This window comes from Bos mutus, chromosome 12 (genome assembly GCF_027580195.1).
Source record: "Bos mutus isolate GX-2022 chromosome 12, NWIPB_WYAK_1.1, whole genome shotgun sequence".
In the NCBI taxonomy this organism is placed as follows: domain Eukaryota; kingdom Metazoa; phylum Chordata; class Mammalia; order Artiodactyla; family Bovidae; genus Bos; species Bos mutus.
This window is the reverse complement of record NC_091628.1, coordinates 16,638,194-16,660,992: the sequence shown is the minus strand read 5'-3', so window position 1 is coordinate 16,660,992 and position 22,799 is coordinate 16,638,194. Positions and strand designations below refer to the sequence as shown.

The following is a 22,799-nucleotide window of genomic DNA, read 5'->3' as shown; positions in this document are numbered from 1 at the left end:
TTAGTATCAAAAGAAATATTTTAATTCTGAAAAAAAATCTTTCAAAACAAGGATTACAGAGTTTCATATTGCCATATATACATGTAAAAAAAAATATTTCAGGACCCTGCATTCTCAATGCCCATCAAGGTGCAGCCATCTGAATTCCTATTTCTATCATCAACCTTTGACTGTGGCTAACATTGAATACGCTCTTTGTTCAAAGTGTTTTCTTTTTTTTTACATTGTTATGCTATTTGACAAAACAGGTATTTGTGCAGTACAGGAAAACATTAAAATATATTTTCAATTAGGTTAAAGTGCACAGTACATTTGACAGGAAGTAACTGCTAGCTGCCAATCCAAATGACTGTTTTCAGCGTCCCCTCCCCCCTTGCCCAGACAGGAGGGCAGCCCTGGCATTGGCTGATGTAAGTCTGTGTTCAACGCACACTGTCCTCCTGGTCTCTTTGTGTTCACATCTGTCTTACAGCTTGTGGCTGCCGCTGCTCTAAAAACTCAACAATGGCTTTTCACAGAGGCAAAGATGCAGTCAGCATTCACAAGACTTGGAAAGACGAATTCCTGGGAAATCTGTACCTGCAGGGTGAGTGCACACGCTTGTAACTGCCTAAAATAGGCTATGTGTCTGTGAAGTCTTACGTGACTCCCTCAGACCAACACGGATCCCTCTCCTTTGCTGGGTTTTCTCAAGTCATTGTTTTGTTTGAACTTGCTCCCTCCTGGGCCCTTCAGGCTCACAAATACTACTTACTTCACCTTCTCCTGTGCCCACCTTGGCGTGGCATCCATCTGCCCCACCAATTCACTGACTCACGTCTGAGGTTTCACACCAGGCACTGTGAGTCTTACAGTGTTTTATGGGCTACTCTGAAAGCCACCAGCTAAGCTGCAATAAAATAAGCACGTCTACATCTCAGAATTGTTGCCTCTTTTAAAACGGGCAGCTGTGGAAAGTGCTGGTTTCCTGACCTAGGTCCTGTATCTCAAGTTCTTTCTGAATCACTTTTCAATGAAGCTGACCTTAAAACACTTTGGTTACAGAATCATCTTTTCCTCCTCTCCCCTCTCCTACACCACTTCCTTATTACCTACCTTCGGTGCTAGACTTCTACCCAGGTTACAGTGCAAAATCACACGACAAGACACACGAGGCCAACACTCGTCACTTCTTTGTGTTAAAACGTGAATGTTTTGTGCATAGCAAAATAAGTATGAACCCAAAAAAAGAATTGTTCACATTTTTATATTCAAGTTTAATATGTCTTTTTTCCATCACGGCTATTTACAAATAACTTTGGGGTGCTCTCTCGATTTCAGTCAGTTCATTATATCAAGGGACAACAGGGCTGCTGGAATGTAGGAAGCTGGATGGAATGCAGAAATATAAATAAGACCAATGTTCCATAAACCAAAGTGTAAATAATGGCTCCCCAGAAAACAGTTTTTGTCACAGAAGCACCTGTTTTTTTTTGCTTAAATTTTTTTTTGAGTCATATACATCAGAAAACATGACTATGGAGACCTAGAACTACCTGCACACCAAAGAGGATAGAAAATAACTCAATATTTATAATATTAAAATAAAGTGTTTAACCACAAAAAAGCAGTAATAAAATAGTTTCCTAGTTTACAATTTGCATCCAAAGGATGAATAACAACTCACTAATAAATAATATTTATATAAATATTTTGTATGTCGAAAATAGTTTTTTGTTTTTTTTAAAGGCAATGGTCTCAAGAAACTTCTTGAAAAATTTGGTGGCGAAAAACCTGATTGAGTTTCATTCCCTCCACCCCCCTCCCCCACGAAATATACAATGTGTTTGGTTTTAATAAAAACAAATGCATCTTGCCGCAAAACGGTTGTGCTCGGTGTTTTGGTAATGGCAGTGGGTGAGCATGGAAGGGAGGAAGGAGGCTGCAGAAGGCGTTGATGTGCTGCTCCGCTCTTCACAACCAGCTCCCTCATGGGCTTTAGGTAATTACTTGTCTCACCTTAATGTCGGAGTCAGTTACGAAAGGTAGGAAATCTTCTCTCATGTCCTTCCGTCAATTCAACTCGAGTTGGGGAACTGACGAGCAGGGAGTGGGAGGGTGGAGGGGACAGGTGCTGAGAGCACAGTCCAGGGTCTCTGACTGGAAGAGCGTCTGAGCCGACCAGAGAGAGGAGTCGGTCTCATGTGAACAGAGCCTTCGCTACAGTCACATCTAGCAATGCTTGAACAGTAATGCCCACTTTGACCAGGCCTTTCTCTTCAAGAATGTGATGGGGTAGACACAGTTTTTCCTAAAAGGAAGAAGAACAAAGCATTGATTTTTAGATGACTGGAATCTAAGGATAAAACCTCGAGACACCACTGATAGGAGTTAAGTCGAGCTCTGTTGTCTGCCTATTTGATCACCTCAGACTGTGCTTTCTTCCTAGCTTTCAACCATTACAAAGACCTGTTCTGTGTTGGCAAAGAAAACAATGATTTTTTCCACAAGTGAGGGCTGCTCTAGAAAGACTTCCAGTCATCCTGAAATGTGCAAAAGATCTAAACATTAAAAAAAATCCTTGACACTAAATAACTGAGCTACATACAGTTGGAAACCACCCACCAGGAACATATTAGCTTATATTCTTACAAAGCAAAGTTGCAGACAGCCTCTCACACATTTTAAGAGAACTTGAATACTCATTTATACAGACCACACAAGGTTCTACTGACCATAAACCTTTACGAATCTTTTTTTAAACTGGCCATTAGTCTTGAGTTAGTTCATTTTATTTCCCATGATCTCTGGAATGGAGGCATCTTTTCTCAGTTTGCAAACAGCCTTATAAATAAGTAATTTTAACCACAGCCTTTAATAGCCTCCTTTTCAAGACTCTTTTATAAAACCGTCAAAGACACAAATGTCCTGCTACTTTCTCGCGCTGTATTTTTGCTCTTGGGAAATGTCCAGCACATACTATTCAAGAAAGATAATCAAGGCGACTCACTCCCTGTGTGTGGCACCCTGCACGCTCAACTGACGGTTTACAAAAGAGCAAAGACAAAGTAATTTTACACTTCTGTTGTCTGACCCTGGGCTAATACCATACAAGGGAATCTCCTTCCAGAGACTGTCTGCTTGAGAGGGAAATGACTCCTCAGCAAACTCTCCCTCTCGTGTACCCGAGATGGTGTGCTCTCCACAGTCCAGTAACCACTTTTTCCCCCAAACTGGAGTATCATTGCATTACAGTGTCGTGTTAGTTTCTGCTGTACAACAGAGAGAATCTGCTGTATGTCTGTGTATATAGCCCCTCCTCCCACCCTCTAGGTCACCACAGAGCACCAAGCTGAGCTCCTCATGCTATACGGCAGACTCTCACTCGCTATTTTACACATGGTAGTGTTTACACGTCAACCCTAATCTCCCAATTCATCCCACTCTTCCCTTCCACGCAGTGTTCTCATGTCCCTTCTCTGTGTCTATGTCTTTATTCCTGCCCTGCAATTAATAGGTTCATCTGTACCACTTTTCTGTATTTCACATATATGCATTAATATATGCATATTATTGCTTTTTTCCTTTCTCAGTGGCCACCGTTTTTAAGAAGAGTTGAGATGAAAGCTGCATTAAGCTCCAGGTGGTGGACGCAGTGTTTAACTTGAAGCCAACTGGGGTCACTGGTCAGAACTGCTTCCTTTCACGTGACTCTTGCTGGAGGAACCAGATCTTCCTGTTGCCTCAGTGCAGGAATCTCCATAAGTTATCCCAAGTACAGGCATTCTGCTCTTAAAAAGATCTTTAAAAGACACATGCAAGAACCTGTTCCACAACCTCGAAATGTCTGTAGATTCTAATCTCGCAGTCTTAGCATCCCCCATCCCTCCCACTTCCCCAACTTATAGACTTCAGAGTGTTTCAAACTCTGACTCTGGGCCTTAAGTAATGGCCATTTGTCAATATAAAACAGCTGATTCTTTTAAACACAATTTGAACAGTTATTTCAAGTGGCTGCTGCTGCCGCTAAGGCACTTCAGTCGTGTCCAACTCTGTGTGACCCCATAGACAGCAGCCCACCAGGCTCCCCCAGCCCTGGGCTTCTCCAGGCAAGAACACTGGAGTGGGGTGCCATTTCCTTCTCCAGTGCATGAAAGTGAAAAGTGAAAGGGAAGTAGCTCAATCGCAACCCCATGGACTGCAGCCCACTAGGCTCCGTCCATGGGATTTTCCAGGCAAGAGTACTGGAGTAGGGTGCCATCGCCTTCTCCGTTTCAAGTGGCTGGTGTGTATCAAACAGGATTATCTTGTCATCAATGGTGTGTTCGGTGGAGAGGCAAGCTTATGCTGCTCGCCAACTTAGTAGCCAAATATCAACTTGAGAAAGAATAGGAGGTTCCGTCCAAGTTATGAACTGGGCCCCAGGCCACAGTGGCTTCCTCCTTGTGCTACAGCCTGAGGTCAGTGTGTACCCAACACCTGTTTGCCATGGCTTGTGAATCTCATTTCATTGCTAAGACTAATACCACAGGGACAGGAATGTATTTTCCTCATTCTTATGGTTTCTACAGAATCCAAGTAGGAAATTATAAATGCCTACTAACTATGGTTAAGCTCCTGGTCCAAGGAATTCCTTGGGGAAAAAAAAGAAATCTTCACTTTATACCAGATGCCAAGAACAATTTGAGATGAATTGAAGTTAAAAAGAAAATCCCCAAACACCCCTTCCAATCAAATATAGGTATGTATTTAATATTTTCTCTGAAAAACAGATGGGGATGAATATGTGATATCAAAATTACAAAAGATAAAAACAATTGATCACCTGAAAGTGTAAAGCTCCTGTGTATCAAAAAACAAACACTCAATTTAAAGATAAACCACCACTCAGTTTAAAGATAAACAACTAAAAAAATCAGCTGTATCAAATTACAAAGGGATTATATTGACACATAAGCTCAACAAATCATTGCAAAAAAAACACTAAGAAATCAATAGAGCTCTGAGGAAGGAACATGAATAGAAGTTTAAAAACGAGGGATTTGCCCAAGGCATTTTGAACAAGATATTTTGCATCTTGACCTCAGCGTTCACCTATGTGTAGCAGCAAACATTCTTGAATTCTACAACTAATAGGTGGACAAAGCCTAACCTCTGTGTGCAACATGGCTTTGACAGGGCTGTCCTGAGTCCTGCTTGAGCTGTATGTCTCCATCAGTGACTGCCCAGTCCCACCGATTAGTGATGGCTCCAGTGGTCTGCAGAGTTGAGTTTCCAAAACAGAAGTCATGCTTGGGCAGGGCTGGGGCTCCAGGGAAACAGGATGGCAAGATATGAAGCCTTGGCTGCCTGCTGACAGGACACTGGAGTTGTCACATACCAAGTGAGCTCAAAGTCCTCCCACAGAGTTCCAGATTCTCCCTTCCACCCTTGCAGCTGGTGACAAGGAGCAAACAGCATATATAAAAGGTACCCCTTGCATCCTTTCTGGCTTTCTCTTTGCATTTAGACTTCCTAAGAATCCCCGAGGTGTCCTCAGATTACATTATGGGGTTGGAGGTACCCAGGAAGACAAGCATCAGATCATAGAAACCTTATAAAAACAATCAGAAGTTGTAGTTATTCTAGTACAGGACCAGGAGGACATCTCTGATGGGAATTACAACCTGAGGTGCTAGTTGACAGGACGAGTCTGCCAGAAACACAGAGGCGCTTCAGGGGTGGCCAGAGGCCATTTCTGTAACTCGAGTCCTGTCATTGCATATCCCACAGGGAGGGAATCCCTATAGAAGTTGTGATGGGAAGGAACTGCTGTGAATTTACAGCTGGATGGGAAATGATTTTACCTCACCTGTGTAATAAACTTAGAGAGGTGAACATTTACACTGGGTTTAAATGCACAAAAAAATCTCCTTGTTAGAGGAGATGAGTGATTTCCATTGAGAATGTAGTAGTAGACTGCTCTCCTTTGCTGTTTCTTTTTAAAGCACAGAGCAGAATCATAAAACTCTGAAGAACTCGTCCTATCCTTTGCACTGTTTCTCCAATCGTGAAACAATTATTCACTCTTATCCCTTCACCCATCCCTCTTCTGAGCCACAACAAGTAGGGCTGAAAAAGGCAGGCGAGCCATAAAGATTCAACTCCAACTCTGCAAGCCTTCTGGGGTACCTCCTATAGGTCCGGTCCCAATGCTATAGATTTACGTTGCTTTTTTCCTTTCTTCTTTTTGACAACTCTGAGAGGTATTGGGTTTTTCTGTAACATCATATGGGAAAACCTGAATGAACTTTTTGGCCAATCCAATAAACAGAGTATTCTGTTTTAGAGAGGAGAAAACGGAGATGTAGAGAGCTTAACTTCGCTACAGTCACACAGTAGGTAAAGTAGGATTTGAACTTGTGTCTCATCTTACAGCAGCAGCCCCTTCCACGACATCATGTTGCTTCCTGCGAGGTCCTTGACTGAGAAATGAGTACGTTCCTTCTGTGTCCGGAAGACAGGAAACGGCCCCTGGCCCCTTGGAGTTCTCTCTAGGTAAGTCCCACCAAATCAGCATCAGGTGGGCATGAGAGAACCCTCAACACAGGAAAGGCGTTAGCTCTGCTGGTTAGCTCACTCAGTTTCCTTTGTAGTGAGGGACAGACGTCTTGTTCTTGCAGAAAATGCCTCGTGGGAGCAGGCGGATCACTGTCCCTGCCTGACTCTCCTCTTTCTCTAGTTTCTTATGCTCCCCAAGAAGCACGCTGCCTCCTGCCAGGCCACCCACTAGACAAAATGAAGTCACCCAGGCAGCACATTTCATGTGGTTCAGTCTGTTGTCTAAAATGCAAAGTCCTGGCCCTAAACTGATTGAACCTTGAAACTGTCTGCATGGGAAAGAGAACTTCAGTTCCTCCTCTGCCACATGAGAACTCAGGGGCTGCTTCCTCCGATGCGAAATACAAATCATGTCAACCTCTTCTAGACCAGGAGAATTTGTCAAATCTTCATTTGGTTCTCTGTTTTCCAGCCCAGCTACTGTCTAGAATATTTGTTTTCTATACATATCTACCCCTTCTCTCACCCTTCTAAACCATACCCCCTTCACCTGGCTATTCCTACACATCGTTAAGGCTTCAGTGTAAACATCATGGTTCTAGAAAGGCTTCAAAGACCACACACTCTCATGAAGGTCAGTCCTGACTGTCCATGTGTTTCACATATAGAATCTTGTAGCTGACCTATCACAGAAACTTATCCATTGAATTCCTCTTTAATTGTCCACTAAGTCAGCTATATAAGATCCAAAAACCTTTAAGCCAGTCCAGCCCGTGGTCTGTTTTTATAAATAAAGTTTTATTGAGACACATTTATGAGTCATCCGTGGCAGCTTTCATACTATAGCAGCTGAGCCGGGGAGTCCTAAAGGTAGGTTTTAGCCCACAGAGCCTAAAATATTTACTGGCATTTTATAGAAAAAGTTTGCCAACTCCTAATCTAGAATGTAAGTTTTTTTTAAGACAAAATCACATGTCATGGTCACCCTTTTTATTGCCAAGGTGGGGTGCTGCACAAACAATCTTCATTCAATATTTGAAGAATGAATGAATGAACACAATCATAAACAAAATCCAGGGGAAAAGCCACAGAACTGGATCCTGATAGTCTTAAGGAAAAAAGCAAACATTCTATATACCTGATTATTTATTGAGAACTAATTTCAAAATCTGAAGCCGAATTTTAAAAGCCTAACCTCCTGGGACTTCCCTGGTAGTCAGTCCAGTGGTTAATATTTCACTTTTCAGTACAGGGAGTGTGAGTTTGATCCCTGGTAGTCAGTCCAGTGGTTAATATTTCACTTTTCAGTACAGGGAGTGTTGAGTTTGATCCCTGGTGGGGGACCTAAGATCCCACATGCCACGTGGCCCAAAAACCCAAACATAAAACAGAAATAGTATTGCACAAATTCAATACATGTTTTAAAAAACTTAAATCTCCTGAAATAAAATCCCATTAAAATACTTTTCACCTAATCCAGAACCATTTTCAAAATAATAAAATTTTAATTTACTGTCCATTACATTTACCCTGTAGGTAAAACATCCTTTTTCCTTATGATAGATACCAGCATGGAATTTAGAGACATAACTCTAGCCACCGTACACTAAATTTAATTTCTTACTCACAAATAATTGGCCTTTATTTGTGAGTGCCTTTACTTATCTACTCCGTGATGAAAATCCCACTCAGTGGTCTTGTTTTTGAGTTCTGTGGGGCCTTTTCATCAGCACCGTTTTAAAGTGTTTCTCCCCAAGGGCAGTGAGCTACCTAGGAACCACAAATCCATAAGTAGAACGAACTAATAGAACTCAGTGTCACAGATTTCGGAAATCCCGACACTGAGTGGCAAGTTGCCACTGACTGAAGAACTGGAGAAAGAGAAGTTTCTATTTCAAATAGATCTTTCTATTTCAAAAAGAATGTGTAAATAAATACTTGATCATTTTTATCAGGTATTAGAAGGAAATAACTAAAAAAAAAAAGTCTTTCTTGTGAAAGGAAGATTTAGTATGCATATATAAATCACAACTAAATCCCCAACCACCTCTCAGATATCAAGTGGGTTGACCAAGTATCCCTAGTTACATGGCAGTGGCAGGCACCATGCTAGCATGTGAGCTGGTGCGTGGATACCTGGGGGAGGAACCACGGGGAGGTTTAATAATATTCTGAATAGAAATGAACAGTAATGGGCAAGAGAGTTCATTCTAAGTTTTGCCTAAAGGGCTAAATTAATTGTGTTCTGCTTGTTACCAGGCTATTTGATGAAAAAAAATACCATCCAACAGATCCCCAGAGGAGCAGCACATTAGGGTACAGATGCATTAATGACACAAGAAATAAAAGTGGATCCAAAAAACTACTCCGGAAGCCAGAACTGAAATAGGAAGGCAGCCAAAGAATGATGTCAGGTCAGCGTTGAAAGTTAAATCTGTTCTCAAGGCATTGTGCTAGTTAGTTTTTATTGACAGCATTGTCTTTCAAATGGCCACCCAGTAAGTCATCTCTCTTCTTCCTCTGTGCCCCCATCCTAATTAAGAAGAAAAAAACCAAATAGCTATGACCATGGAAGGGAAGTCTCAATGCACTGCAGAGCTGGACATAAGTGCTGAGTGTAATTCTGGGGGTGCACAAATTAATGTATTGATGGGCTGATAAAAACTTGGATTTATCACCCAAAATGTATTTATTAACAACTTATGGCTCATGGTGCTCGTTAGACATTGTACAAAGGGATTTTATTGTGTTACAAGTTAATGAGTACAAGACAGCACCCAAGGCAATTCAGTACATCTGCAGGTTACTTATTACACAACTGATGTGAATTAGACAACTCCACACACCCTGTATTTCACCAATCAACACAAAATCAGGAGGGAAAGGCTCAGTTAACTCAAGATATTACCATGTAAAGACTGTCTCCTGTTAGAAAATCTGATCTGATTTACCAACAAAGCATCTTTATAAAATATATTCTTCTAACTATGTAAGTTTTCCACATTCTCAAGTTCCCCTAGATTCATGGAAATGTTCAGAAAAATAAAATTATCTTCTTAGTAGCCATCTATAAGTACTGCTTCCATCTGAGTAAATGAGAAATTTATCTTGAGGAAGTGAACTCCATTCTCCCCCTCCACCCAACCTAAGAAAAGATATTTGGCAGCCGGATGTAAATCGAACTGGGGAGTCTGTCTTCACCTTGGAGTAGGGCCTTCTCGTATTATAAAATGACATCCCAAACCACGAATATCTTGGTCTAGATAGGATCACAATGTCCTTTTCTTTAATTATAGACTGATAACATTCCTCTGAAAGCAGATATAATAATTAACATATAATCCTTTAAGTTTATTAAATATAGAAGTAGCTTGCTAATGTCACTGGAAATCAAAGGTTAAATGGAAATTTCAAGTCACTGGAGAAACTACATTCTTCTAAAATAAAAGCAATCTCATTGGCTCCTACCATAGTAACCCAAGCCCCAGGACCAAAAATGTTCCATGACTCATGGCTTTATTTGGAAATAAATACTGTCAAATCCATCACATTCTAGACTTGAAGTTACGATGTGATGTAACGAAAAAAAAAAAGCAAAATGACCCATTATATTATTTAAAAATAGAAATCCCTTCTGGAAAATCCTTTCTAAGAGCCTCAGAGTAGACCAAACAAGGAAATAAGAAGTAAAAATATACAGAAAGAGTGGTGTGCAGTGGATCCTCCAGGGGGCGCTCTGACAGTTTGAGCCCCCTTCTCCCCATTGACCCTTCAGCACAGCTCTCATGCAGCAGGGCAGAGAGTCACCCGCCCTGATGCCCTTCACAGCTCCCGCTGCAGGAAGCAGGGAGGAAGCCAAATGGACAGCCAGCAAAGCAGTCATTTTCCAGATGGTAATTTTCAACTTGGTCAACAGTAGTTATTATTAAAGACCAAATTGAACCCCAAATGCTTGCTTTCTGTCTTCTTGGCAAGGTGGCCCCTCTACAGTTCAACTGCCCAATCCTGAATTAGGATTCAACTTCAATACTGACCCAATAGAAAGATTTTCATACGCTAAATCCCCTTTGCTCCTGTTCTGGAAACTTCTGCTCTACCCAGGGCAGCAAAGCTCACTGGGAGAGAGAAGAGGCCCTGCATAGCTGGCACTGCTGCTGGCACTACGTGGACGAGGAAACGAGGTGTGCGTACACCCAGTCCTCACTGTTCCTCAGCAAGTGAAATTATTTAATGGGAACCGCAATCTATAAAGTTTGTGCTTCTGGAAAATCTGATGTATAAACGTTCAGCTTCAAAACTTGAGAGATTACTGAAGAGATGACAGGGATGGAAGTTTGCAAGGCAAAGGCTCAGAGGGAGGAAGGACCCTGTCACAGAGCAGGGGACAGACCAGAGCGTAAGGATGCACATGCAGGCGTTACGGAGGCAGAGCATTCCAGCGGTAAGTGATATAGATCAGCACTATAAAGAGAATATGGACAAGACAGAAGCTTATAAGGTCCCTGGAGCGGAGGGCAGAAGTTGGTTGTGGGGGTTTCTCCCCAAGTGCCAGCAGAGTGTCAACAGTCTTTCGAATGTGACGAAAATCCAACTGCAGGATGTCATACGGAGAGCAGAGGTCAGCCTATTCCGGGGGCAGCCATCAGGACAGAAAGAGACAGTGCATACAATTAAAAATACACAGAACAATGGCTGGAAAGAAGAACACATTTTTACTTACTAGCAAATGGCAAGAGTAACCCCTTATTTCAAGCAGGTAAAAACCGTTTCACCAAAGTTTTTTTTTTTTTTTTTTTTAATTAATTACAAAATAAAAGCAGCATTCCCAAGGACTTCTATGCAAATAGGACAAAGAAATTCTTTACCCCCAATCTTGCTAGTGAGGAAGAGAATGTTCTGTAATTTATATGTCATTCTGGTATTCAAAGAGTTTTAATATTCAAGTGTTCTCATGTGTCAACAATGGCATTAAAATAAGAGCTTTTCACCTGGGACACATTTAGGTCTTCGCCTTACTAAAGGGAAAAATATAAACTTTAAAATTTAAGCCATTATCCTGGTCTATGAAGACTGAATATAAAGTATTTCTCTCTGAAAGGTAATGAATGCACCTAATTTGTTTTTCTTTTAGAATTTTGATAAACTCTGGGCATTGCTAGGTCTAATTATATCCCTACATGTGCCCCAAAAGTACATTAAATTTCACATTTTTGCTACTGACATAAACCAAAAGTCTAGCAGAGCTTCTTAGATCTGCAGTTAAATAATAGTACATTCCTGCATAGCATTATTATGTAGATTTCTTCACCTCTCAACAGGTATGGTTTGGGCATGGACCTTCAGGTTTTGTCTACGTGAGAGTCACCATGCAAGGAGGCAGAACTCTTCCTTTCTCAACTAAACGCAAAATTAGGTGCTGAGTCTTGGTTGACCTCTGGATGCCTAATGCTCTCAAGAAAAAAATGGTTTTCTGATACCCTGAATTCCTGACCACAGTTTCAACTTAAAAATTATAATTGATATGTCAGTATAAAACCAAAGTTCTGGTTTTGTTTCCAAATTGAAAAAGAAAATATTTGAAAATATTTGTAATATCTTTCATAAATGCAGCTTTATGTCCAAATTAGGCAAAGCATTTAAATATATATATAATATATATTTTATGATATACTTTGCAACAACATTGCCCTCTGTTTTAGCATCACTGCTAAGCAGAGGCAAATCACAGAGCAACTGAAAGATGATTCTAAAAGACTATGTCTTTCTCATATATTCTGAAGTTAGCTTGATGGCCCCTGGTAAGGAGGCAAACTCAGTGTAAATGGGTTGAATAAGATTATAAACCTCCCAATCTTAATTTATGAAGGTAGAGATACTCTTAACAAAAGACATTTAAGGGAATTAACAAATCATGTTATATCTATTCAGATCATGCATCTTTTCTCAGTGCATTAGGAGGAATCAAGTGAACACTGCTATTTTCTCAAGAATTAAAACAGCTACTGTGTGTGTGTTACTTGCTCAGTCATGTCTGACTCTTTGCAACCCCATGGACTGTAGCTCGCCAGGCTCCTTTGTCCACGGGATTCTCCAGGCAAGAACACTGGAGTGGGTTGCCATTCCCTACTCCAGGGGATCTTCCTGACCCAGGGATTGAACCCAGGTCTCCCGCAGTGCAGGCAGATTCTTTACCATCTGAACCACCAGGCTACTAATAGAATGTATTTCACTAGGACAGTGATGGACTCAAGAATTAACAGATGGGGAAACATCTAGGAGAAGTAGCTTCCTATTGCAATAACAATTTTCTATTGCAACGTTGTGCTTAATCAGTGAACTCTGAACAAAATGAACATAAGACAGAAGGCATATGCACACTGAAATGTGATTGTCACAAAAGGGGTATTTCCATGGGTAAAAGCAGTATATATCTCCAGTATGTATTTCAAAACATTTCCCAGAACCCTATGGAAAATGTCTGGTCTGCTTTCCTGCAACTCCACCAAAGAACTCAGATTGTCTATGGTTTCCAGTGTATTTATCCAACAGTACACTTCTCACATGGGTAGGCAACACAGACCATTCTTCTCATTCTGGAAATAATTTTCATGATGCCACAGATTCTGGGTTTTATTTAGATTACGGTGGGTAAAACTGTTTTTAGCCAGTCCATGGCGGGTGGTTTAAATTAAATCACAATCTCTGAAGAAAAAGGCATGGGTCTAAGATTGGCTGACAGGCAAAATCATAATGGGTGGAGTACGGGCGCCTCTGCTTCCACCCCAGTTACACAGCTCACAGCCATCAAGTCAGCCCCTCAAGGATGCCGTGACGGGAACCAGGGCTGAAACTGCCAGGAGAACCTGGGGGTTTTCTGATCCTTGTGCTTCCCCAATTTCAGTCTTAATAAGAAGGACTTACAGATTATGCTTTATTTTTTCTTATAATTAAAATCAGAAAACACTACAAGAGAAGGAAATTTTAAAAGGCCAAACTTCACCATATATTTACAGAGCACTAGTAATTATTGCAAGGTGTTTGAAAAACATAGTTAATATACTTAAGAGTCCCCAGAGGCAAGTGCAAATTCTAATTTCCGTTATAGTGAACAGAAATCACCATTACTAGAGGTTAACTGGTTCTGATACAAGGCAACATGTGTGTGGCTAAAATTACTATTAAAGATTAACTCAGGTTCCCCCAAATACTACAGATACAAATAGATATATAGATGGATCTGGCAAAAGGTTTAATTTACAGGCATTCTGAGTGTAATAGACTAAATTCTAAGAAATTTAGAATATACTGTTTATTTACATTTAATTTTAAAGGCAGTATACTTATTAATACAAAGTATTTTTAGCACAGGAACGCTGATGGTTATTCTGAAAATTTAAAGTCTTAGTTGACAAGGTATTATTTGGCAGAGTGAATTAGGAAAAGGTTTCCAGAGTTTTCCCCCAGATATGATAACTAATCAACAATTTTATGCACTTAGAGAGTAACTCTAATATTGGTATGATAATTTATCTGGAAATGTAATTTTAAGCTTTTGGAATAAAATATTTATTTTTAACCATGTATATCTGAAAGGCTGTCAGAGCACCGACTAGACTTTGTTCTGCCACCAGGAGACACCCAGTGGGAGAGGATTCTTACTTGAACGGTGATAAACACCTACTAACTATTAAGGGATGACTGGTTTTCCAAGCTAGAGATTAGCTCTATTTAATAAATTATGAATTTAAAAACTGATTTTAATATAATCAGGTGTATAATCAGGGACCTGGACCTCTGGTTATCCAACCTCAGAGATAATCAATGCAAATAGAAACATAAATCTTGTAATAATCTCACCACCCCTTAAAAGTGTTTATTAGTTAGGATTTAAATTGACACTAAAGTCATTGATTTGGGGAAGAAAAGAGGCATTGGGCTCAAAGAGGCAAAGGAACTCATAACCTCCTATTTTAAGATTAAAACAAACAAAAAAGGTAGCTTCAATATATAAAATGTGTTTCAATTAAAAATTTCTGATCAGTTTTATATGTATAGTGTCCTAAACCCTCAAAAACGGGTGTAAAGTAGGAAAGGTTTTACAATTATTTTCAAAAATAATACCTCATATAAAAGAAAAAAAATACAAATATGAAAGGTACTGACAAGAAGATTCAATCATAATTCCATTTGTATCAACACAGTCATCGTTAGCTTCTCAGTGCATTTTAGGATTTTATTTTTAACTCATCTGGCTGATGCAGAGGATGGACACCAAGTGACTTGCCTTGTGGACATGGAATGAAAACATTCCCCTCCCACAGGCCAGCAAGGACCCCTCTCTGCCTGCCTGGGCAGCACAGAGGCCCTGTACAGTATATGGAGTTGCTGCCCTAATCCTCTTGCCTGTTTTCTCCCTGGAGTTAGTAATGAATAGGAAGGGCTAGGCAGTTAGAAAACGAGGTGCATTTAATTCCAAGTTCCTTCTTCCTCTAAAGAGAACCAGGTCTGTTAAATGAAGGACCTTGGTCCACAAAGAGGTTGGAGGCCAAGGTTTCTCATTTAAATTGGAGAGACAGAGAACAAGGTGTCCATTCTCAACAGGACCAAGGGTTCCCTCCTCAGACAGAAACCTGGGTAACTCCTCTCAGAAGAAGACCAGGGCAATCCCCTCGGAAAATCTGGTGACTTCTCTCAAGAAAGACCAGGGAGTCTCACCTTGGACAGACACCTGACAGAGACCTGTTCTTTCCCAGGAGAGAACAGGGTGTCTCCCCTCAGACTGAGACTTGAGCTATTTCTCTCGGAAAAAGAACAGGGCATCTCCTTTCAGTCAGAGATCTGAGTGTCTTGACCCAGAGAAAGAGTGAGTCTTCTTTGCTCAGAAATGTGAGTGACTTCTCTCAGAAAAAGACCAGGGCTTCGCCCCCCAAACAGAATCCTGAGCAACTTCTCCCAGAGAAAGACCAGGGTGTCTCCACTCTGTCAGAGACCCAAGCACTCCTTCAATTAAAAAAAAAACAAAAACAAAAAACAGGACATCTCCACTCAGAGACACCTGAGAGACTTCTCTCAGAGAAAGACCAGGGCATCTCCCCTCATACAGTGAGTTGGGCGACTTCTCCTAGGAATGGCCAGGGCTTTTCCCCTTGTCAGAGACCCAAGCAGCTTGTCCCAGAGAAAGACCAGGATGTCTCCCCTCAGTCAGAGACCTGAGAGACTTCTCTCGGAGAAAGACCAGGGCATCTCCCCTCAGACAGTGAGTTGGGCGACCTCTCCCAGGTATGACCAGGGTTTTTCCAATTGTCAGAGACCCAAGCAGTTTCTCCCAGAGAAAGCCCACCAGGGTGTCTCCCCTCAGTCAGAGACCTGGGAGACTTCTCCCAGAGAAAAACTAGGGCATCTCCCCTCAGTCAGAGACCTGAGGGACTTCTCCCAGGGAAAGACCAGGGTGTCTCCCCTCAGAGACCTGAGGGACTCTTTCCAGAAAAAAAAAAAAAGCAGGGCATCTCCCTTCATGAAGAGATCTGGGTGACTTCTCTCAGAGAAAAACCAGGGCATCTCCCCTGGACAGAGAGTTGGGTGACTTCTCCCAGGAATGACCAGGGAGCCTCCCCTCAGAGACCTAAGCAACTTCTCCCAGAGAAAAACCAGGATGTCTCCACTCAGAGAGACGCCTGAGTGACTCCTCCCAGGAATCACCAGGGTTTGTCCTAAGGGATTTCTCCCAGAGAAAGACCAGGGCAGTTCCCCTCAGAAACCCAAGCACTCCTTCCATAAAAAAAGCCAGGGTGACTCCACTCACAGAGACACCTGAGCAACTTCTCCCGGAGAAAGACCAGGGCTTCTCCCCTCAGAGACCTGAGTGGCTTTTCCCAGAGAAAGACCAAGGCTTCTCCCCTCAGTCTGAGACCTGAGCGACTTCTCCCAGGAAAGACCAGAGCTTCTCTGTTTAATCAGAGACCTAAGTGACTCCTTTCAGAGAAAAAACCAGGGCATCTCTCCTCAGACAGAGAGCTGGGCAACTTCTCCCAGAGAAAGACCAGGCTGTCCCCCTCAGAGAGAGACCCACGTGATTTCTACCAGAGATAGACCAGGACGCTTCTCCCCTCAGACAGAGACCTAAGTGACTTCTCTCAGAGAAAAACCAGTGTGACTCCCCTCAGACAATGAGTTGGGAGACTTCTCCTAGAGAAAGACCAGGGTGTCTCCCCTCAGAGAGAGATCTAAGTGACTTCTCTCAGAGAAATACCAGGACATCTCTCCTCATAGGGAGACCTGGGCAATTTCTCCCAGAGAAAAACTAGGGTGTCTCCCCTCAAACAGAGACCTGAGCAACTTCTTTAGGAAAGACTAGGGCGCCTCTCCTCAGAGACCTGAGTGACTTCTCCCAGAGAAAGACCTGGCACCTCCCCTCAGAGACTTGAGTGACATGTCCCACAGAAAATCCACGCCATCTCCTCTCAGTCAGAGTCCTAGGCAACATCCTCCAGAGAAAAGACCAAGGCATCTCCCCACAGAGACCTGGGTAGCTTTTCCCAGAGAAAGGCCAGGGTGTCTCCCCCTCAGACTTCTCCCAGGAAAGACCAGAGCATCTCCCCTTATTCAGAGACTTAAGTGACCTTTCTCAGAGAAAGACCACAGTTTCTCTCTCAGACACAGACATGGGTGCTTCCCAGCAGGCTGAGAGACTAGGGCAATATCTTTCAGAAAAAGACAAGGCTGTTTCCCTCAGACAAAGAGACCACGGGATCTCTCTCCAGATAAATATTTCAGTGTCTCCCTCTCCACAACCCCCACCCCCCAAAAAAATCAAGGTGAAACATTCCCTGGTAAGAAAAAAAATATTTTCTAGTATTTTTGATGCTTCACAAATGAGAGATTTCTCTTGACCTGAGACTAGTAGGAGTCCTAAAACAGCCCTAAGTTTGGATAAACTTGAGAACCCTCCAGTAGCCAACTGTGAATTCTCCACATCAAGGTCAGAGACCAGGAATGACCAAGATGACTCAGAAAAGGCAAAGAAAGCCTCAATATGTTCATAAAATGCCTCATGACCCGGAGGCTTAATTGAAGTCAGATTTTTGGTGATTGAAAGTATATTCTGAAGAACTTGGAAGCCCACCAAGGGTAAGCCTGTGTTCAAGATCAAGTTAACACTTGCACCAGAGGTCAGAGACAGCACACAGTCTGACTGGCATCAACATTACTGGTGTCTTTGGGATGGAGCCAGCAAAATCTCCCAATTCCCAGATTTCCATGAGGTAATTTTCCTGCAGCTGAGCAGCTGATGGTGGAAAGCAACTGGAACAATTCTGAAATCATGTGGCTGCAGAGCATCCATGGATTATTGGCTAAAAGAAACCTTAAGGGTTCAGTGATTTTCAAACTATAATTAGCAATAGAACACTTGTCCCCCAAAGGAAGTCTTAACTGGAAAGTCAGTATATGCCACAGGCAAGGGAGAAACTGCTGTAGCTGAAGCAAGGCGGCAGTTACGATCTGTAACCTCCCCATGTGGCTTTCCTCGCCTCCTGGGTGGGGCCTTGGAAAGATCCAGGGCTCTGGAGAATGTGGCTTAATCTATCGCTTAAGTCCAACACCTGCAGTCTGCAGAGCAGGGGAACTCCATCAAAGAGACCCTCCATGTATGCCAGAAAGAAGGCAGGCGCTTGATGCTTTTGAACCCGACAGACCTGGGTTCAAAAGCCAGCTCTGCTGCCTCCCAGCTGCAAATGTGAGGTTAGGAAATTGTGTAACCTCTCTGGACCTCATTTTCTTCATTGTATGGTAATAAAATACTTCTAATCCTCAACAGAGAGCATTCAAGAAGAGGAGGCAGGTGTAAGAAGTTCTCAGCGAATGGCTTTAATGGCTCTAGGCTGCCACAGGCTCGCCTCCGGGCACATAACCAGTTAACGACACAGGTGCGGCTAATTTATCCTAAACCCCTCGTGTCCCTCACTCTGCTCACAGATCCTCTGCACTCACCCTCATGCCCTGCCTTCCAGGTGCTGTCCCTTTAGTTGGGGAATTGGCCCCAAACAAAAGAAAACAAAATCAAAAACAAAAACCTAAGGCACAGGGAAGCAGGAAGAGAAGTGACCCAGGCTGAAATAACTACCTGAAGAAATATTAACTCTGCCACCAGGAAAGAAACTTGCCAGGGAGGGACATTTCCAATTTGTTTTTAAGGATCTTTCCTTGGCATTCTCATTAGCAAACCTCTACCTCATCCCAGAATCCCTCAGAGACGGCAAATATGCCAGGTGTAACCCTAATAGAATTTCTCCAGAACTCCAACACCAACTACTTTCTGTGATGTCAACTCCTATCATTGGCATCAGTTGTGCCAAATCCTAACTGTGCCCTAGACTCGGAAACGCATAGGTCCAGCCTTATCCAAACGTCACAAATAACAGACGTCTAGAGTCACCGTACACATCTACTACATACTCTAGCCTTCTGCAGAGATACTAGGCTCACGCTGTCTGCAATTCTGAAGGCAGCCAATTTGAAGAAGCCACATTTATAGGTAAGCCACTCCACTGAACACACAATAAAATGCTTCATGAACCTTGACCAACCCTGAGGCAGATACTTGGGACTGTGTCCCTGGAGACTTCGAAAGAAAATATAATAAACTATAACAAGTGGAACAGTTTAAAAATTGCTTTCTTCCCACTGTATTGCTTTATGTGCAATAGTTTTAACTTCTCAGCAACCACATTCCACCCAGATGAACCTAATAAAAGTGAATAAGCTGCCGACCCTGACTCTGGTTTGTAGTTTCAAACTGTAATTCTATTACAAAGGGCAACAAACTCGGGCTAGAGCACAGCTGTGGCTTTTCAGTCTCTACAGGATGGTTTATCATTGCCAATTAGATATTTAGCTTAAAAAATACAGAATTCCCAATCTTTGTGACTTCTGGGTATGTTTATGTAGATAAGTTATGAATGGAGAAGAGAGGACAAGCTTGCACATTAGGAGGAATTCATTAAGCTACTGGGCAATCAGTGAATATTTTCTTACCCAAGTATTAAGTTTGAAACCAAAAAGAAAACGTAATGTTAAAGGTCCTCTGCTCTTAAGTACCAGCCTTTTAAAATACCTGATTGCCAGGGGAAATTTCTGCAACTAGATTCGGGATATAACTTCCTTTTCACTATAAATCATGAACTGCAGTGTGCCACATACACACTGCAATTCATCAACCATCTTAAACAGCGGAAGAAGGATCCTTATCTAAGTGGGAAGGAGTCATTCCAACCCTCCCCCAACTTAGTATCATATTACTAGATGAAAACATTTCCTTATTTCCAATAATTTATTCCTCATTCATTCCAAGAGATGAAAACATGTTCCTTTATGTGTACAGAAGATCTGCCAATTGCCCTCCAATTGGCAATTTCTGGTTTCCATCAGAATATTCCTCCCTCCCTTTAACATATCTTATTAAAGAAGTACAACTGCTAGCCAGCCAATAGACTTTTGCTAGTAGCAATGAACTTAATGTATTATTACTCCAGTTACAAGTAAAATGCTGTTCAATTATCCATCAGGATGGATACAGATAGATGTATACACAATCACATACACACATATACCATGTGAACTTGAAAATCATCTCAAATCTTAAAAAAATAATTTCAAAAATAGCCTTAATGATGCATTTCTTACTAAGCATAGTTAAGTGAAATACTGGCAAAAAAAGACGATTTACTCCTTGCAATTCAATCATCTCAGGAATTATCAGTTGCCTGTTAGTGCTAGCGGCATAATTCAGAAATTATGATAAAATTTTCTCTGCATTTTGATGCTAATTTAATTTCCTTTCCCTCACTTTAAAAGGAAACCATAATTATCAACCTTTACTCACAATAAATAGTTAAGGGCATTCCCATTTCATTTTGTATCACTGTAAGCCAAGAAAACGCTGATGAGTTTTAAAATATCACAGGGAATTAGGTGATAACTCATCAGTGCTTTTGAGTACAGACACGAATAATTTACAGTCTGAAACTTGGTATGATAATTTTGATTCACACATGGGAAATCTTATTAACCCATGATGGAATCAAATGATTAAAAGAGGTACATGTATGAGAATTTCACAACCATTTGTAGCCAGGAATGTATGTGCAATAGTAAAATATACACATACAATATAGACACACAGATTAACACTGCTGAAAGACATCTGGATAGATCATAAAGGCATTTAGTACATTATATAAAGATTATACTCTTTTACAAAATGAATTTGCAAGGTTCTTTTAATTGATACAGTTTTGATTTAAAGATGCTTTAAAATTTTTCCCTTTTTCCTCACATAAGATTAGAAGCCCACTGCTAACCCTCACCTTCAAACCTCACCAAGTTGAAAAATAGGAAGGAATAAAGGGAGGAAAAGGGAAAAAACCCTAATTCCAATAACTAACTGTTATCTCTGAGTAGAATTACATGAAAATATAATTCCTTCACATGCTCAAAAATGTTCTAGCATTTGTAATTACTTTATCCTGGAACATTTAAGAAATGTAATTTCTGTCCATTTCTGTTTATTACAATGATGAAAAGTCTGTCAAATTACACCCAAATTGAGTGGACTGGCTTTTATCTCCCTAAGAAATCATTTTATGCTACTTTAGTGGACTAAAGGGGAAAACATAAGTGCAACAGTTAACAAACTATAAAATAATATACAAACACTTCTATTGGTAATGATTAATGATAAGAACAATAATTATAATATTTTCAATTAATGCTGATTATTTTGATCTACATACCCCAAAACCACAGGGTGTGAAAAGTCAACTACAGATCTGCTCTGCTTAAGAACTCTGGATAAGGAAAAACATCATCTCCAAAATTCTTCCCTATGTAACCCCACAGAAGGCTCCCTGAAGCTTCAGCAATTGCTGCTCTCTGAGTGGAGAATCATGCTAATCATTTTTTAAGTTTGGAATTTCTCACTTATTTCAAAACCTTAATGTTCCCCTTTTCCTCAGAATTGACCATACCATTTTAAGCCATTTTTATTTCACTGCAATAGAGTAATTTCAACTAAAATTTTATAACTTATTCGTATCATTCCTCAAGAAAGACTGACACAAAAAAGGAGGGACAAAGGAGTATTCCTATTCAGTGGGTTCAAACATACATTAAATAAAACCGTTACTAAAACATAGTGATTGGAACTAAGTTTGATGTTACCTCTGGTACTCCTAATTTTCGGCAGGCTTCCAAAAAGTTTTCCACGTTTCTTCTGCATTTGGCCATGCTAAGTTTAGGCTATAAATGCAACATTCAAAAATAATTAGTTATTAAGAGGAATAATTGAAATAACAGGTTAAATTTTGAGCTTTCTAAATGCCACAAGTAATACGTGTTTATTGGAGAAAAATAATACATAAACAAATAGAAAACAATAAAAAAATTATCCAGGAACAATCCACCTGAACAGCTGTTAATATATGGATTATATTTTTCTAGACACTGTGTAGGTACATGTGTGATATAACAGGTGTGTACACACACAGATATGTGTTTATATGTAGACTTTCTGCATATTTGCATACATGTACAAAATTTCTGCACATGTATGTGAATGTATACATGTGGATACACACACACACACGCTATTTTTATAAGATCATACTGCTGTGTAACCTGCTTTAGTTTACTTAAAAGCACACCATGCTGCTGCTGCTAAGTCGCTTCAGTCGTGTCCAATTCTATGCGACCCCACAGACAGCAGCCCACCAGGCTCCGCCATCCCTGGGATTCTCCAGGCAAGAACAGGAGTGGGTTGCCATTTCCTTCTCCAATGCATGAAAGTGAAGAGTGAAAGTGAAGTCGCTTAGTCGTGCCCGACTCTTCGCGACCCCATGGACTGCAGCCCACCAGGCTCCTCTGTCCATGAGATTTTCCAGTCAGGAGTACTGGAGTGGGGTGCCACTGCCTTCTCCAAAAGCACACCATAAACATCACCTTTTCCCATGAGCAAATATATTTCTATATTAAGGGTTGATTCACCAGGCTAATGACTATCTTTCTCCTCAAAGCAACAGGTTTTATTAGAAGGCTGCTGATGCCTCAAGGTGAAGAAATTTAGAGGCACGGTGGGGAGCAGCCTTCTAGGTTAGAAAGAGCAGCTTGTGCAAACACGGGAGTGGAGAGTGAAGGCACAGAAGAAGCAGACCAGGTTCTACGGCTACAGCACAGCTGGGTCTGGTCAGTGGGGGCTCAAGATGCTCAGTGAAGAATTTCTAAGAAGT

General features: G+C 41.3%; 1 protein-coding gene across 2 annotated transcripts in view; it reads right to left on the bottom strand.

Moving 5' to 3' along the window:
- LRCH1 (leucine rich repeats and calponin homology domain containing 1) overlaps window positions 1–22,799 on the bottom strand; it is a 214,830-nt gene continuing 192,031 nt past the window's right edge. The window contains exons 18-19 of one of the 2 annotated variants that reach the window (XM_070380283.1): window positions 21,736–21,813; window positions 1–2,290 (exon numbers count right to left, since the gene is read on the bottom strand). In XM_070380283.1, the coding sequence (XP_070236384.1) occupies window positions 2,180–2,290; window positions 21,736–21,813 (189 nt within the window). In that variant the 3' untranslated portion in view covers window positions 1–2,179. Of the gene's footprint in view, window positions 2,291–9,266; window positions 11,144–21,735; window positions 21,814–22,799 lie in introns of those variants that run through there. The other variant, XM_070380284.1, reaches the window with a different exon arrangement.